Source organism: Pithys albifrons, chromosome 3 (genome assembly GCF_047495875.1).
Source record: "Pithys albifrons albifrons isolate INPA30051 chromosome 3, PitAlb_v1, whole genome shotgun sequence".
NCBI lineage: Eukaryota > Metazoa > Chordata > Aves > Passeriformes > Thamnophilidae > Pithys > Pithys albifrons.
Window position 1 is genome coordinate 79,786,003 of NC_092460.1, and position 17,202 is coordinate 79,803,204.

At 37.6% G+C, this 17,202-nt stretch overlaps 1 protein-coding gene across 1 annotated transcript in view; it reads right to left on the bottom strand.

Moving 5' to 3' along the window:
* WASL (WASP like actin nucleation promoting factor) overlaps positions 1-17,202 on the bottom strand; it is a 49,749-nt gene that overhangs the window by 14,638 nt on the left and 17,909 nt on the right. The window contains exons 2-5 of the mRNA XM_071552514.1: positions 9,609-9,743; positions 8,154-8,240; positions 7,518-7,614; positions 2,572-2,595 (exon numbers count right to left, since the gene is read on the bottom strand). Of these exons, the coding sequence (XP_071408615.1) occupies positions 2,572-2,595; positions 7,518-7,614; positions 8,154-8,240; positions 9,609-9,743 (343 nt within the window). The remainder of the gene's footprint in view (positions 1-2,571; positions 2,596-7,517; positions 7,615-8,153; positions 8,241-9,608; positions 9,744-17,202) is intronic.

Here is a 17,202-nt window from a genome sequence, read left to right on the forward strand (position 1 = left end):
TCTAGAACTGCCATATTTATATCCAGTAAAATTTTTCCCATCATAAGACATGCACCTTCCCCATCAGGTGTAGACAGCTCAATCAACGAGGACGAGAGAGGCATATAGAGCTCATCATCGGGAAGTACCTGACAGTACAGTGGCCCTAAACATCCACTATTATCAGTATCTGTGACATCTTCAGAAGGGGCTCCCGAAAATGTTGTACAGAACATTTTTCAATGTTAATGCTATGAAATTCTCTGTATTTTATTTAGAACCTCTCTAGGCATCTGTCCCAAACTACAGACAAGATGGGCAAACTGTTCTAGTTAACAGCTGAAATAAAATTCTGCCACATGGTTCTTCAATATTCCCTCAAAACCTAATACTCTGACAAATCCTCATTTCATCCAGAATTTCACTGAGGTCAGTTCAACCACAATAACTCTTCTTTATTTGCATAAAGAGACCTAGCTATTACACATGAGTAGAACATAAATCCCAGGAAATTACAGACTAATACATTTTACATAACTGTTAATGCCAATTTGAGTTTAATCCTGTGATTCTAAAAAAAAAAAAAAACCCAAACCAAAACCTAAAAAATTTCCCCACAGTATTTCAAGCAAGGATCATGTGAGTACAGAAATGTGGGTGGTTTTGTTTTCCAGTTTTAGAGGTAATTATGCATTAATACCCAGCACAAAAAAAAGCAGGTGTTACATCTATTTTCCCAATACAATTTCACTTTATATGGAGAGTAAAACAAAATCTAGCTGATACTACAACAGGTGTGGGATTTTTTTTCTCAGTTACTGCTTACAGTTGTAATTCCAAATACTGACATGCCAAGTCTGTATATAGAGTATAACCACCTGAGGCTTGTGACTGACTACTGAGGGTATGGCCAAACCCCTTGCCACCAGAAGTCAGGCATTACAGAATCTGACAGAATCAGAAAAGACAAATGGACACGCTGTGAAAGAGAATGTGGATGTCCCAGGGAAACTGATTATTAAAAAAGCAGAGATGCTGAAATCTTTGAATTGATTATAAACCTGAAATACTGAGCATAAAGCCTATGTCTTCCACAGAATATTCAGGATAAAGGCATAGAGACAATGACTCTAAGTTTAGTATGCGAGTATTTTCCTCAGAAAAATAGTTGTCCGAGGTCTTACAGCAGGAATTATGAAAAGCATTTCAAGCACAAAGGTTAGGCAGGCTTAGTTTTATAAACCTGATTCTAATCTAGGATAGCAAACTAGACAAACAAATTGTTTATGTTACAGTAGAGACAAAGGCTAAATTTTTTTGTGGGAGGCAGTACTACATGGTTACCACTGCTGTTTTAATTCCCATCTGCTCTGCAGACATTGCTATCAGGGATGCACTGCTTAGATGAGCAAAACACCAGTTAAAAGCTTCTGAAAGCTCAGAAAAAGCTGGCAAGACAATCACAGATGGGATTACTACGAGTGTTTCAAAATTTACTAACCCAGTCACAGCTGAAGGAATCTATACTAAAAAAACCTGTCCTAAACTGATGATTGCTGGAACTTCCTCAAAACTTAATGTTTATGAAAATGAAAAAGCAATTTTTTAAGAAGTATGAGGGAGGCTTTATTTGGGTATGTAAAAGGTATCAGTACTTCCCGTAACGCAAGATTAGTTAAGAATTACATATTTTGGTGACCTACTAAGATGCTTGAATGGCTTGGCCAGTACAAATTTTAGGACTATCACCTCAGGCCATAAGGGGACTTCAGAAGATCAGCTGACTATAACCTTGCTTAAGCAGCAAACTTACAGATACAGTGATATGACTTATGATCTGGATCACTAACAGGAACATGACAGGAGAAATCACTTTTTAACTTCAATGTAAATTCAGAAATCAAGACACCAAACTTTATATTCATTGATGCGCATTTTTCACCTGATTTTAGAATAGATAGTAAAAAATTTTTTGATTGATTCATAATTTGACTCTTTCCATCAATTTAATGAGAGGAGCTCCTGAGGAACCTTTATCTTCAAGCTAGTGAGACATATGCCTGAGAGGCAAATGGATTCAAATAATTCTTCATCTAAAAGAAAGTTGAATATTGACAAGCATATGACATACAATCAAATTACTATGTCACATAGTTAGCCAGATATACTGAAATTGAAATTTTATGGACATTCTATGAAATCCGTCATCATTATGCCTGTCTTTAAGACAAACAGGCAAACTTTGTGTACAGTGATCCAATACATACATACTCTGGAGACCAAGCAGGAAATGCAAGGTACAAAGATTTCTTCTCTGTTTAAGCTGAAGGGCCTTCTATCCTACTTGCAACAAAACATGCTCCTCCAAAAACATTCTTTACAAATGCCAGCTAAGCCACAAATCTTTCAAGCCACAACTAAACAAATACCAAAGAACAGAAGCAAAAGAAATATGGTAACCTCCAGAACAAGAGTTTACTGCTTTTGCCACTATGTGACTATCCTGAACAAGTCTGAAACAAAGCTATACATAAACAGTAAATGACAGCAGTAGGAAAAAGTAAAATGCAGTGATTCATGCAAAAAGCTTACCATTTGGTGGGTCTCGTCTTTTTTCTGTTGAAAAAGAAAAAGAGCTATTTATTCACAGGTATCACAGGAAAAATTAGTTTTAAGTTTCCAGTGAAGCTTTCAATGAGCTTGACCTCAAACTTAGGAATGTATTAATATCCTTAAACTCTACTTGTGCAGTTGAAAAAAAGCATTACAGAACAATAAAACCCCAATCTTAGATAATAAGAACTGATTTCAAGTATGCAAACTGAGCAGGAGCATAAGGGAATAGCTATGGACTTGGTTTCCGGCATTTCAAGTAATGCGAAATATTCAAAAAGCAACTGCATTAGTACAACTTACCTAAGTTTTTTGAAGCTTTAAGCTTTCTAATGTTCACTGAATGAAACTGTTCTTCCATTTTTACTTGAAATACAACTAGCACTTTTTATAGAGTATTGTTCTCCCACAGAACCTAAAATTTAACTGCTTTTTGATTTATGCAAAGAAAATAGGACACAGAGGGGCAAGACGCTTTAGGTACGCTATCCAATGGGTTAAATAATATGAACATTATGGAAAAGAACTAGAATCAACTCAGTACTAATATGATATTCTATTCACAGCACCACAATGTTTCACGGACCATGAATAATCTGTCTTGATGACTTAAAATGTAAACATTTCACACTTCAATATTCGCAGCCTAGAATAGTAAATTCCCCTTTAAAGGAGATTTCTTTCATTTACTATTAATTCCTATCCACTCCCGGTACACATTTACACTATTCTTGTATCTATACACACACTCTTAAGAATTTTGGATTTAGCAGTGCCCATAAAGGCAAGCAGTTTATCATGTCACTACATCAAAACCCACAGCTCTGTGAGAAAGAGGCTGTACATCTCTCCCTTTCAGACCTGGAGTTATCCATAATCTAACAGGGACTCCCAAGAGTTTTGTAACAAGAATTTGTAACAGGCAAACACTTTTCAGCAAGGTCCAGAAAAACTGTTTACTTGTATTTTTTCAGACTCACAAATATAATAAGAGAGAAGATGCCTCCACAGATGGTGTTCACTTTGCCCTAGGAATACTTAAAAAACCAAATAATATACAACCTTAAGTGTTCAAGGCAAGTCATCCTCATGTAAGTCTGCTGATCTTCAGGTGGGAATAAAAGAATCTGTCACGATCATCAAACTTTCATAAGGAGACCAAAACCCACTGAGAATCAGCTTTTGATGAACAAGGCTTTTAAAGGCAAACAGTTTATTCTTAGGTCATAGCAGGTGAGTTTCAGACATAGAGGTGGAGAACCTCTGCAGGGGTGACTCAGCATAAGTTATCAGGTCTGAGGGGAAGAATAAAAAAATGGGAAAAAAAAAGGATAGGAAAAAAAAAGAAGAAAAAAAGGTTCCTGGTCAAATACTGTGCTTTCCCTTCTTAGAATATTCAGTTTAAGAAATCACATCTTGTACTGTCCCAAAAAAACCCAAAACCAAACCACTCAATCTCAACCTTTGGACCATAATTAGAGTTTTATTCAATGATTCAGAGACAGCTAAGGAACAATGCAGGACTATTTTCAAGTCATCTGGCACAGGATGGGGAGCTGGCAAAAAAAGGAGGTATTCCTAGGAAGCATTAAGTGTCTTGTGTGTCGAATCATGGAAATCCATTGCAATTTTCATTAGAAGAAATAGTCCAACCAAAGCAAGTCATTTTATAAAATTCCTGTAATTTTTGAGGGATAGATTAATTTGTGGTCCCCAAAAAGACCAGATCTGTTTTTCTGTGCTCCCCACTGCTGACAAGAAAGTATAAACTCTTCTTCCTGAAGTACAGATGACCTGACTGGGGAGTGGCTTATTTCTCCATTTTGAAAAGTGAAGATGCCTACTGATTGAAAATAGATCAACTTCAGCAGCTGCCTATGTCCAAAAAACACAGCTCTCTTCAACAAGCATTCCTGGAAATGAGAATAAACTCTGATCAGACTTGATTCCAATGCAAGCTGAGCACTTCAGGGATGCCCTTGTCACTCAGGCAGCAAAAACACAAGCTGTAACCAAAGATGAAATTAAAAAACCAAAAAACCAAACCAATAAATGCCTGTCCATATTAAGTATGCAGACTGAAACTTACAAAGTGCATTATGAGGGGACTCGGCAGCTAAAAGCTTGTGGAGGAAAAAGGCAGCTTCAGAGAAGGTTAAGAGAGCTCCCATACATGAGCTACAAGAGGGCCATGAAATGAGTCAAGAAACAACTACTTCCAGTTAAGAAAAAGTGTCTGCTGCCCTTTTAGGGCTGAGTGCTCAGCATGTGGAGAAGGGACTTATGTGTGTACACACATTAACATTTCTGAGGCAAGATAATAAAAATAGAAACTAATGGTATTCATGTGCAAGAATACCCAGGTGATACTGCACTATAGAGGCAAGCACTGAGAAGAGAGATACTGTTCACTCTGCTTACTGGGGGAACTGTTTGGGATTGGTTTAAGAAGTAAATGGAGACATGATTTAAGTAAATCTATAAGAGAAATTAGTTAACTATAGTAATTTCTTCCTAACCTAAGATTTAAGAATTTGACTAAAAAACCCCAACCCCAGAAAAAAAAAACCATTACTCCCAAACACCTCAAACCAAAAACCCCAACCCCAAACTGAATTTAGCTAAGTGAAAACCAGCACAATATTACAAAGATTAGGACAACAGATCAAGAATTCTCTCTCTGCCTTTCTTCTTCATTCCATTCTATACTCGATATTTTGTACACTTGCAAGCTTTTGTACACTATCTGTAGCCAAACTAACACCCTCTGGACCTCTAGATGCACTTACTCAGAAGTTGTCTGTATGCTGGCAGAGTGAGGAAGAGCTGAACACTGTTGCCTCCTCTCTTAGCTGTTAGTATTTTGTGTACTGGTCTCGGCAACAAATCATAGCTTTGTGAGCGAGAACTGCTGTTCCTGCCACCTTTTAACAACATAAACTTTCCATAAGACTCCTGGAAAAGTCTCCTAGCAAGGCCTGAATGGTGTAACAGGAATCTAAGTGATCACATGGAGTATTCATTTGAGTTGAAAGCATCTCAGCTTGCAATGCTATGAAATGAAACATATTTTGGAAGGCATGGGACTGAAAGACCCATTAAAATAAAAAAGCATCAAAACTACCAGACTATTACCTCTGTGACTGAGAAGCTGCATTAGAATATACAGATTATGTGTATAATCACACACATTATAAATAATACACATATTTTATAAATTTGTATTATATGTAAATCTATGTATAAATTAGTTTTATATAAGCATTTATAGATAAACAAATAAAAACAAACACCAAGAGCAAATCAGCTTTGATTTGAACAAGTCCAAAGCCAGTTATTTTAAAAGCACAACTAAACAGTCACATTGACAAATACAAAACTCCATCTGGTGGCTTGACTGAGGAATCTCATGACTTTTAAATTTTTGAGTATTTTGTTTTGAGGGTTGTTTGCTTATTTGTTTTTATTTTGATTTTTTGAATAAAGTTGTCTTGAAATTTTAAGTGTTTGGGGAGGGGGTCTTGTTCGCTTGTCACAATAGATAAACATCCTCTAACATGAGCTTGAGCACACATACCAAGATATTAGTTCAAAGAGTAAATCAGAAAAAAGTGTGGGAAAAAATCTCTATGTGGAAGGAAAACGGTGAACAGGAGGTTTGACTGAACAACTATTTTCAAGCAAAGTTTGTTATGGCCAATAATACAAACATGAACCCTCCCAAGTCACGTCTATGCACTGTAGCACTGTCTTTTAGACACACGATAGAGTAAAACTTCAGGAACAGCTGATGCAAAATTACTTTTACACCATGAGTATGAGAAACATTATTAATGCCATTTCTTGATGATCCCACCTCTCCTCACGAAACCTGATGAATTTTATTCTGAGCAGAGGGAATCTTAAAGAAGTCATTGAATCTCCTGGAACAAGTGCTCTGCTCCTGAGTCACCACACCTTACTGAAATCCAAATGAATACATACAGATCATGCATGTCCTCAAGAACACTTTCAAGTATGGCTCTCCAAGGTGAGGGCTTCCTCCTTTTACAGTAGTCTACAATGCATTGCTAATGCAATCAATTTTGAGAAGGACTACAAAACTGCATCCTGTAGCTCGAACACAGGTCCACACTACAGCTTACTTGCAGCAAGCCTGAACACATCCATGCATTCCCAGCCTATGTTTTGTATCACTTTATCCTTCATGGACATAAGGCTGTCAGACAGGAAAGTTGTTTATGGGCTCTCTGGAAAATGACCAAGACAAGATCTGTAGGAAGCCTGAGCTCCCTTTAAAGCACTGACCATGTTCCCAAGGCATCCATCCTGCAGCTGGCAAAAAGCAAGCTGTGCTTCACTGTCCTGTGCTGCTAAGGAGAGTAGAGGCACATTATGTCTTCTGTTCTTGGACTGAGCCAAGATCACTAGTTCTGAATAAAAGATATTTCTCTACTAACTGCTGGATCAATGCCAAAAATTCATTCACATGAACTACTGAACATACCAGATGGTAAAATCTTTGTTACAACCCACTTGGGCTGAATTTAAACAAATCAGTTATAAACACCCCAGAGCTAAAAGAGGGTTTAGTCAAATGTGAAAACAGCTTAGAGAAAGATTCTAGTTTTCCCACTGTCAGCTTACCATTTTTGTTTCCCTTTGACCTATATTTTCCATCACCACAACCTTGGGGTCTCAGCTAACATAGAATCTTATAGCACGGAACACCAAGTTAAGTTATTTCAGAAAAAATACTAATTTTTGCACAACAGAGAAAGAAACAGGGTTTAATAGCATCATTACTTTAAAATATAGGTCTTGCAGTAGTGCCTCCAAGTAGCTTTCAGACATAGCAGTAACTTCCTGTCTCCCCCCAAAACCAACATAAACAAGCCTAAATTAAGATTAATTTGAATATTTACCAGATTTTCTTTGTCGTCGTCCAAGTAAATCTGTTACAGTTTTGCGGAATAGTTTAGCTTCTTCTTCATTAGCAAAATTAAGACCAACTTGACAAGTCTGAAAAACATTAATATTCCCCCTCCATGACTAAGAAAATGTTTCAAAGGCTTTCTTAAATGTCATCTTACACCTTCTAAAGGTGCAACCAGAAAAAAATCATCACTGCAAAGTTGGAAGCAAGTCTTAGTGAAACATTCCATCTTAGGAACATCCAACTATTGATCAAGTTTCCAGAGACCATGGTTAACAGATTTGAGCAGTCTTGTAGCTTGAAATCAAAGGAGGGGTGAGAAGAAAATTTTTGCTTTAAGAATATATATAATACTTCACAAACATCTGCAAGTCAAAATGTAATTTCATTAAAGAAAGTTGAAAAGAAAGAACCACATTTTCTGATTCCGTACTATGAATTAAATATTCTAATTGAGATACCAGAAATAATGCCCTTTATAAATAAGTTTAAAAAGCTTCAAGGAGCACAGGTAATATTCTACTTTTATAAATAATTTACAGAATGAATTCATAACCTCAGTTACATTAAAAGAAGGTAAACCAAAGGTACTTTAAAATAGGTATTTAAAGACATTAAGACTCACATCTCCAGCAAAGGTATGAAAATATCCTCTAGGACTATTATATACAAAGTTATTGTACAGCTCCTGCTCCCACAATAATTTCCCATCCTGAAAAGAAGAAAGAAACAAAAAGACTGAAAAACTTCAAATGAAATTGTAGAGTTTCATTTCTTTCACAATAGAACCTATTAAGAATTGGATGCAGTATGGTGTTAAGCATCTTCCTTGCTATTAACCCAAAGAATGATCTCAATCAAAATCCAAATACATTGGAGCTTATGGAAAAGCTGTGAAAGCCTATTCCATTGGGTCACTGCGTTCTCTTCAAATTCCCGGATGTTTTCAATAAACATCCTTTAAGTTCTACAATCCTGCAACAGTGATACTGGGAGCAGTAACAGTGACCAGTCATAGGAAGCTCAGTTGATTGACAATGGTGCCAACACTAAGGTCATGGGTTTGATCCCCGTATGGGCCATTCACTTAAGAGTTGTGGGTCCCTTCCAAATCAGAATATTTTGTGACAAAACAGCAGTGGCAATAATTGGAGGCTTCCAGTCTCCTGTTCTTATCTCATCCTTGACTTGAAAACATGTAACCTAGAACAAAAATCTCACCTTTTTAAGAAGTTTCATGTACTTAAGTGACACTATAGTTCAGCACCCAAGAAAGAGGTTTCTCACTAAGTTTGCAAGTGACAAAATTGCAAAGTCAAACACAAGTGCCAACTGGCAATCCTGAACAAATCTGAGAGGCTTCAAGCACTGAAGGCTGACAGCTGTTCCTGGTGGCACTGATAATGGGAACCTTTCCAAAGTCTCAGCACAGTCAGTAGGACTTAATGTTTCTCAGCATCATTTTTGTTATGAAAACACTTCTTGGACACTTCATCTCTCAGTTCCCACTGGCCTGGGTGAACATTATAATGGGACACTGATCTTCAGAATGAGTGTATATATTGTGAGAGGGGGAATGAAAAAAAAGGCACCAATAAACCCCAAAAAAGCCAAAATGCTCAACTTGTTTGTACTGCAGGTTTCACATGCATCAACACACTGATCAAAAAGATCAAGAAGTTTCTACCCATACAGAAGACAGCACCTATTTTTTTTAAACCATTCAAAGTAGTGACACCCACTAGAATTTCGACGGCTATCCATCAGTAACACTATGCAACTTCCACTAATTTGACTAATCAGATCTGCAGAGGACAGATTCTGAGAGCTGTGAGAAAATTGAGTCTGATATTTATTTCATCCATAAAACATTACTATGGAATTGTTTAAATTTAGAATACCTGAGAAAGTTGCACTTGCCTATTAATAGGCATTGTAATTGCACCACTTAAAGCACAATATTCACTTGAGAATTTCTATGAGTTTGTAGCTACGACAACCAACACTCACTGAATTAAAAATGAAGAATGAATACAACCAAGCTTAAAGAATCTGGGAGGGGGAAAAAAAGAATGCTTACCTTAATGTCAAATATTCTGATAAAATATGACCTCTGTGGATTGTCCTTTACAAGGCAAGCTACGCCACAGCACTTCTTTGACCACACGGCATTGCGATCTGCTGCATAGATCTGAACAACTGCTGAAGACATCGTCTAGAAAAAAATGGTAGCTATTACTCTTAAGGTAAAAATCATAAATTCTACAATAGATCTTTTACCAAAAAATCTCTTAATTCTATTCCTTGTTCCAGGCAGCAACTTTGCTGATTTCTCACATGATAATACAATAACGTTCAAATGACTCCTATGCTTTAGATTTTTACTTCTATTCAAGAACCCAATGGAACTTTTTGTTCTTGTTCACAAAAATCAAAAAAAAGGTTTTTGCCTGTAAGAAGCAGACCAGTAACTGCACTGGTCACACAGAAGTGCAGGGAAATTCTTCCTGTTCAGTACTTCAAAATGGATAGAAACATAAGCTGGGAACTGTGAATTACACAGGGCCTGGAGACACTCCTGGGTACTGCAATGCAACTGCCTACATTGCTTAATCATTCCAGTGGTCTCTGGCACAATTTTAACCTTGCCAACTAGAAAACTCTAAAATTCTTGGGCATGGTTTGCGAATTCACATGAGCTAGGCTGATTCCCAATTGGCAACTTGAAGTTGTCCTGTTTTCAAACTAAGAGATTTTAATCAGAGATTATTCCACACCAGATTGCTTCAGTCACTGGCAATATTCCTTAGCACATTTTCTAGTACATGTATGTCCTACTTTAGGAGTGCTATGAGGGGAGGGAGAAGCAAAGGCCTTGAAGAATATTTATTTAGCAGCCAAGTCATATGGACATAACCTTAGGTGCTCTGTAATGTGACAGACCAGAGCCTGGCTAGCCTAGGATCTCCTCTCCAGCAGCACCAGATGCCTGGGCAGTAACACAAGAGTCCACCATTATAATTATGAAAGCAGAACCCCAGCAACTGCCAGGCTGGGGCTCGAAGCTCCCAGAGCCACCATGTGTTTTACAGCACATACAGAATTTTTCCTTTGTGAAATTTGTCTAATCACTCTTCAAAGTCATGTGAACTTCTGAGCTCCACAACACCAGACATGATCAAACTTCACAGTTCACTTATGCACTGTCTGAATAGTTAGCCACTTTTATCTAGATGTTTGCCACCTACTAGTTCCAGTTGACTGTCCCTTTGTATTCCTGCACCAGGAGGTAGTGTTAATGGCTTCACAGTGGCTTCTTGCACATGCTTTTATAGATATTTGCTCTTTGCCCTTTAAGTTCTCTCCTGTTTAGGAAGTGACACTGGTCTTAAGTCATTCTTTTATCAAGAAAAAAAATTGTCCTACACTTTAATTACCCTTGTCACTCTTACATGGATCTCAACTAGTCCTACTACATCTTTCTTTGACTGGTGATGAGACTCATCCTCTATGAATCCAGTTTGTTAGCTTTTCAAAATAAGGCCACAATAACAGTTTTCTGTTTCGTTCTCTAATTCACTGTCAGTCAAAGACCGTTTCAGTTCCTTTTTCGCTGTGAAATATTAAGCAGATGTTTTCAGAGATCTGCTATAGTTCCATGCACTTTCTGAATGAATCACACCTAATCTAAGTAATGGGCTCCATGTTAGATTTTCCCTACCTGCTCAAAAAGGATTACTTAACCTTCATGAATTTGACTACTTGCCAAAACAGTAGACATCTAGAATGCAGGCATGTCTTGTTGCATTTTAATGTTATCTACTAAATATCATTATCACCACAGTCACACTTTTCAACTGGATTAAAAAACCCACAAGAATAATTTAAGTTTCATTGGATTCTTTTATTTTAACAAAATTTGAAGTTTTTTTAAGAGTCAAAGTAACATAGCCAGACTGAAAGCTGCAACTTGAGGAAGCTGTACAACTTTTGCCCAAGAACAGTGATGTTAACTTTCACAAATCAAGATACAATTCTGTGCCTCTTTGCAACCACATCTTCAGAAGTTGTCAGAATCACTACTAATCTTTCTAGTAAACTATGGAAAAAGTTAAAGCACGTTTGTCTGATGAAAAGCGCACTCTGTAGTTGTAGAGCATTTGAGGAGGCGACTAAGTGTGGTGTAAAATTTTTTTCCTTATAATCTACAGAATAATATGAATAATTTAATCATAACTGCACTTGTCAGATGAGTAAAAAGGGGACTTGGGAATTAGCCACACTAAAACTACAAAACAGTTATACTTGCAACTTAATGTCAGCTAAGAGATGTCATTTTTCCCTCTATGTTGCAACAGGGAATATCTTAATTTTGGGCACAGCCGGCCAGAATTTGTTCAAAATTTCTTCTCTAACACTCCCTTTTTTCTTTATTTTGTCAATATCATCTTCATTCTTGTATGTTGTAAACATAAGAACATACAACAGAGCGAAGGTGGGCCATTCTACAGTTAACATTCAACCACAGCAACTACCTCACTACCTGTGCAGGAAACCTTCTCAAGCCCTTCAAAAGCAATCTAGCTCCACTAACCTCAACTCAACAGGACTACCCACAGAGCTGGGTGATCTTGGCAGGAATAATGCAACTTAAATTTAAAGCACAGGAGACAGTGATCTGTGTCGAGACAGGGTTCCCTATGCCTTGTTTTCTATCATATATAACAGCAAAAGCACCAACTGGATTGTCTGGGTAAACCAGTAACTGACATAACTCGATGATGACAATGTATGAAATCTTGAGCCACCACCTACCCCACGGGAAGAATATTACACAAAATGTGCCCTCATTCTTTATAATCACTTGGTTACCCAATGAGTGGAGCTTGATTTACAAGTTAGAGACAATTTCACTCAATCTAAAGTAGGTGTTGTTTTGAGGTCTACCAAGTTTAGAGTTCAATTACATTTTAACTTACTCATTATTATTGTACAAATTCCTAGTGTTGCAAACTGCAATGAGGTTTTCACATGTTAGAACATACAATTGACAAACTATGCTATTACATCACTCATGATTTTTTATTAAAAGGGCAGTACAGGAAAAAAATACAGGGTTTATTTTTATCACAGTGGAAGGACAATAAAATCCAACTCCTTTGACTTCACCCGCTGCTCATTTTCATTATGTGGAGCATGGGTGCAGGGTTTTCTGCTATTCAGCTTTTGGAAGACAGGGGGTAAAACTATTTAATCATCCACACCCTTTGGAAATTTACAGACTTATCAGCAAAATTTACAACTTGAGAAAATATATGAACCATAAACTTCATCTCTTCAAGCTATTCGTTATGAATCCTAGTCACATAAATTCAATTAAAAAATTCAACTCCGTTGCACAATTGCAGCATCTGAGAACATTTACACAAATGCCATAATTTGAGTATTCTACTGCATTTTCTGAGTGAGCATTCACTGTCAGCTCAGTTCCTCATAGCATTCTTGAAGAGAAAACAGCATTTACAAGTATGGGTTCTTTAAAACTATATGTAAAGACTTCTTCAGAGTAGATCACACCACTGATCCAATATAATGAGTTCACTTTTTTCTCAGATAAAGTAAGTTACTTTGTTATTTAATACCTAAAGTTATTACTGTATTTTCAGGAAGAGGATTTTGAAGTTGTCACGACTGCCTTCTTAACAGTTTTGGTGAGGAGACTGTGTCCTTTTCATACAACTGTATATTTGGAAAAGGTGCATAGGGGAAAGAAGTAAGGTAGCCCACCAAGAACTGATGGGCCATGGAGTTGAAAACCAACTCCCCTCAGCTCCCTTTATTTTTTCCACACTCAACCTCCAGCTGGAGGACATGCTATTGATTCAAGGGATTTGTCACACCACTCAAGCTGATGAGCTATGAAGCAGTTATGTCTGATGCTGTCAGCTGTACACTGGCTGTTTCACTGGCAGAGCTGGTCTTACCCTTCGACACACATACCAGAGAATAAGTGGTGCCAACAAAAGGCTCATGAAGACACCTGCCTGCAAAACGTAGCTACAACTAGTCATCACACATTAGTAGAATGTGACCACAGCAGCCACTGACAGTTTCCAACTGGGCAGCAGATAGCCTGTACTTTGATCAGCTTCTGGTGTGAACATTTGCTGCAGTGGCCTGTCAAGTTAATAACTTGCTGTAACTCAGTGTTTCTCAAAGAACAGTGAAGTGAGCCAACACAGACAGGGGCACATCTCATTACAAGAAAGAGTCATCACAATAGATGACTTAGGGCTGACAGACATTAAAACATAGTGGGCCAAAAGTCACAACAAAGAGGAGCAGCAAGATGAAGGCTGTAAGATGACGTTCTGCCACCTCAGTCTACACCAGAAGAGAAAGCCAGGTCCATTGGAAGGTTTTTGTAGTGTTCATGTACAGCTGACAACAGCTTGTGGTGCAAAGATCAAAGACTCATAAAATGACTTTGGTTGGATGTGACCTCTTTAAGTCTTCCAGGCCAACCTCCTACTCACAGCAAGGGTAATTAAAAGCCTGCAGTTTAAGTTGTTCAAGGTCCCGTCCAGTTAAGGGCTGCAAAATCAGCTCTAGGGAATCTGTTATAGTGCATAATCACTCCTATTTTAAAGCTTGTAAAAATGCAACTAAGTTTCATGTATTTCTCTAATGGTTCAGTATGTGTTACATGTTGACAGTGCTACTGAAGATACTAGCAGTAATTTTCAATCTTTTCCCAGTTTTAAGAGTCAAGTTTTCCTCCCCACAGAGGTGCAGAACCCTGCATACGTAAGTTAATTGCACATGACAGTCTTGCTTTTTTTTGAGTTATCCTTCCCAGACCCTGGAAGTGTTTTACAAATAAAACCGGGAAAAAAGAAGACTTTGCCTGGTAATGTAAGAATGCAAGTAGTAGCAGTTGTTTCTGAACAGAGTAACTTCTTGAAAACAAACATACAATGCGTGTAGCTTCTTCTCAAAGTCAGTCTGAGGACTTTGGGCCTGAAAGTCATAGTGAACACAACAGCTACTCTTACATTTTTATGTGTGTGTTGGGGGGAAGCTATGGCGAATAGTTGTTGGCAGGCTGTAAGACTAGAAATCAGTATTTCTATTGTCTTTCCCTCAAAGCAGGTATCTGGAAATGTTGTCCTAATCAATACTACAGCTGGTGAGAAAGTACCCATGGCAGGTCTTCTTTAAGACAATCTATGGTGAAAATCCTCATTATGGCTTGGCCAACATGTTGAAGCCTGACCAGGTGATGCTGGGAGCTCCTGGGTCATGCACTCCACTCCTTCGTTGGTACAAGACCAGGAAGAGAGTCCTCAGTTCGCTTCCAGGGTGACTGTTCAAGCATAAAGAACTGTTGCTACTCATTGACATTAAAACAATGGTAATAGTTTTCCTCAGAGAGCAGGGCTCAGGAACACAGGCATGCCAACATCACAAGCACCACTTCACTGTGGAAAATGCTTAGTGAGGTCTAACTCTAATCTTGACCTCAAGAAGGACAGGAAGCTTCAGTACCAAGGCAATCTCTAATAGCCGAATATTATCTGAGTCATGGAACAAGATATGGACACTAATTAAGATTCATGAATGAGAAAAACAAGAAGCAGAAGTGAGAACACACTCCACCGAAAATCAAGACTTATTCACAGAAAATTAGGCAATTAGACAGAATTCAGGGACTGACATTTCTTTCTTCAGATTACAAATATTCTGAAGAAAACAAACCCAACCAAAATATAGCACTGACCAATCAATCAGACACACTAATTGAAATCTTCATTTTTCTCAAAAAGCCTTATGTTTAAACAATTACACTTTTAAATGTCAGTATGTTAATAAATTCACATTATTCAAAGCAAACAAAACTGGAATTAAGATAGTGATAAGACCTCCCTGTTCTGCGAACGCCTTATCTTCAGGCATAATGTCTGAGGCATAAATATATGGAGTTTCCAAAATCGTTTCTGTAATCCTCAACACAGCTATGAATTTTATCTTACCACTTAATACAGAAACATAAAACCTGCTGCAGGGACCAGGCACCAGAACTTTCACCCCTTTCTCAAAGGAAGGCTTTGATGTCCTACACAATCAAGATCTACTTGCTCTTCCTAGGTGTTTAATTTCCCTTCTGCACAGTGGTCCTGTTTCAAGAGAAAATGTAGCTTTTTTTCTTGGCATTGAGGAGTCTCCTACCATGTGGGAACAGTGTGTTCCCTTCCTGCTAGGAAGGACTGATAACCCACTTCCAGGGTGAATGTTCTCTCCCCCATAAAATCCTACAGAAGGCATGCACTGCAATCTCCTCCAGTAGTGATTTTAAATGAACTGACTAAGCCTGCCACTATTGAAATGATCCCTAACTAATTAGGCCACATAAACAACATGCAAGTTATGTTTCCCTAACAATTCCAATGTCTTAAGTAGCAGAGGCATTTGCTACAGTAGAAAAAATATTTCCTAGCATTTTCACAGAAACTTAGAAGAGTGAGTTTGATTAGGTTCAGAATCCACAGGGTTTATTAGCCCTGGATAGCTTTTGCTTACTGCTGACACTTTCACCTGAAGGATTGCAAAGATTACAGAGGACAAAGTACAACAGATGCATCCAACTGTCTTTTTTGGCTTTCCCCCTCAGAACAGTGTATCAGGCTACTTATGGTTACTGTGTCTTGTACAAAGGAAGTGTGATGATACTGTCATGATAGCACACATGCACACACACTTTTCTGTAGCTAAAAATACTCTTCAAGGACTCCCCAAAATTGTGACTATGAAGTTAAGTTAGATTTTTGCAGCTCTCAGACTGGTTTGTAATTTGTGTTTTCACATCAGAAGCTTCACAAATGGGTAACATATGACAGCATTCATCCACTGGGGATTTGCATACTACTTTATTTGTACTTTGGATAAACTGTGATTACTTGAACTTTCAAAGCTATTACAGCACATAAAGATGTATTTAACAAATTACTAATAATCTTATATTTAAAGACAATTATGTATTGAAAAAATCTATCTTCAGATGTTACCAACATGACTTTGAACTAGTTTCCCATAGACAGAAGACACATATATAACTTCAGAAGTTTGGTGGCAGATTTCAGTAAGTTAAGCAGCTGGAAACAATCTTCTCCTTTTAATGTCATTTACAGGACATTATTTTCAATAGACAGACTGATTCCTCCACAAATAGGAAAACTAAAGCAAGAATTCATAATTTTTCACAGAACTGACATGAGAGCCTTTTGTAAACACCCAATCACATCAGTAAAGCTTTATGTGGTACAAGTTGAAAAATCACTCAGCTAAAGACACTAAGGCCTTACCAGTTCTACTGTTCATGAAATTATATTTGCTACAGTCACCAACAGTGTTCAACTTTAAAGTTTGCTTTTCAATTCAGTATGTATAGATCCTAAGAAATTAGGGGTTTTTTTCCACCTATACAACAAAGTTAGGCTATTAAGAATAAAGCCACTGTTTAAGAGATGCTGCCTGTTCTTATTTGAAGGGAGAAGGAAAAAAGGAAGTTTGAAGGGAGAAGAAAGAAAGGAAGTTTTTCAGAAATAGCAAAAAGCCACTTCAGGTATTTCCTATAATTTTTGAAACATTAAGTTAAAAGACAGTTCCACACAACA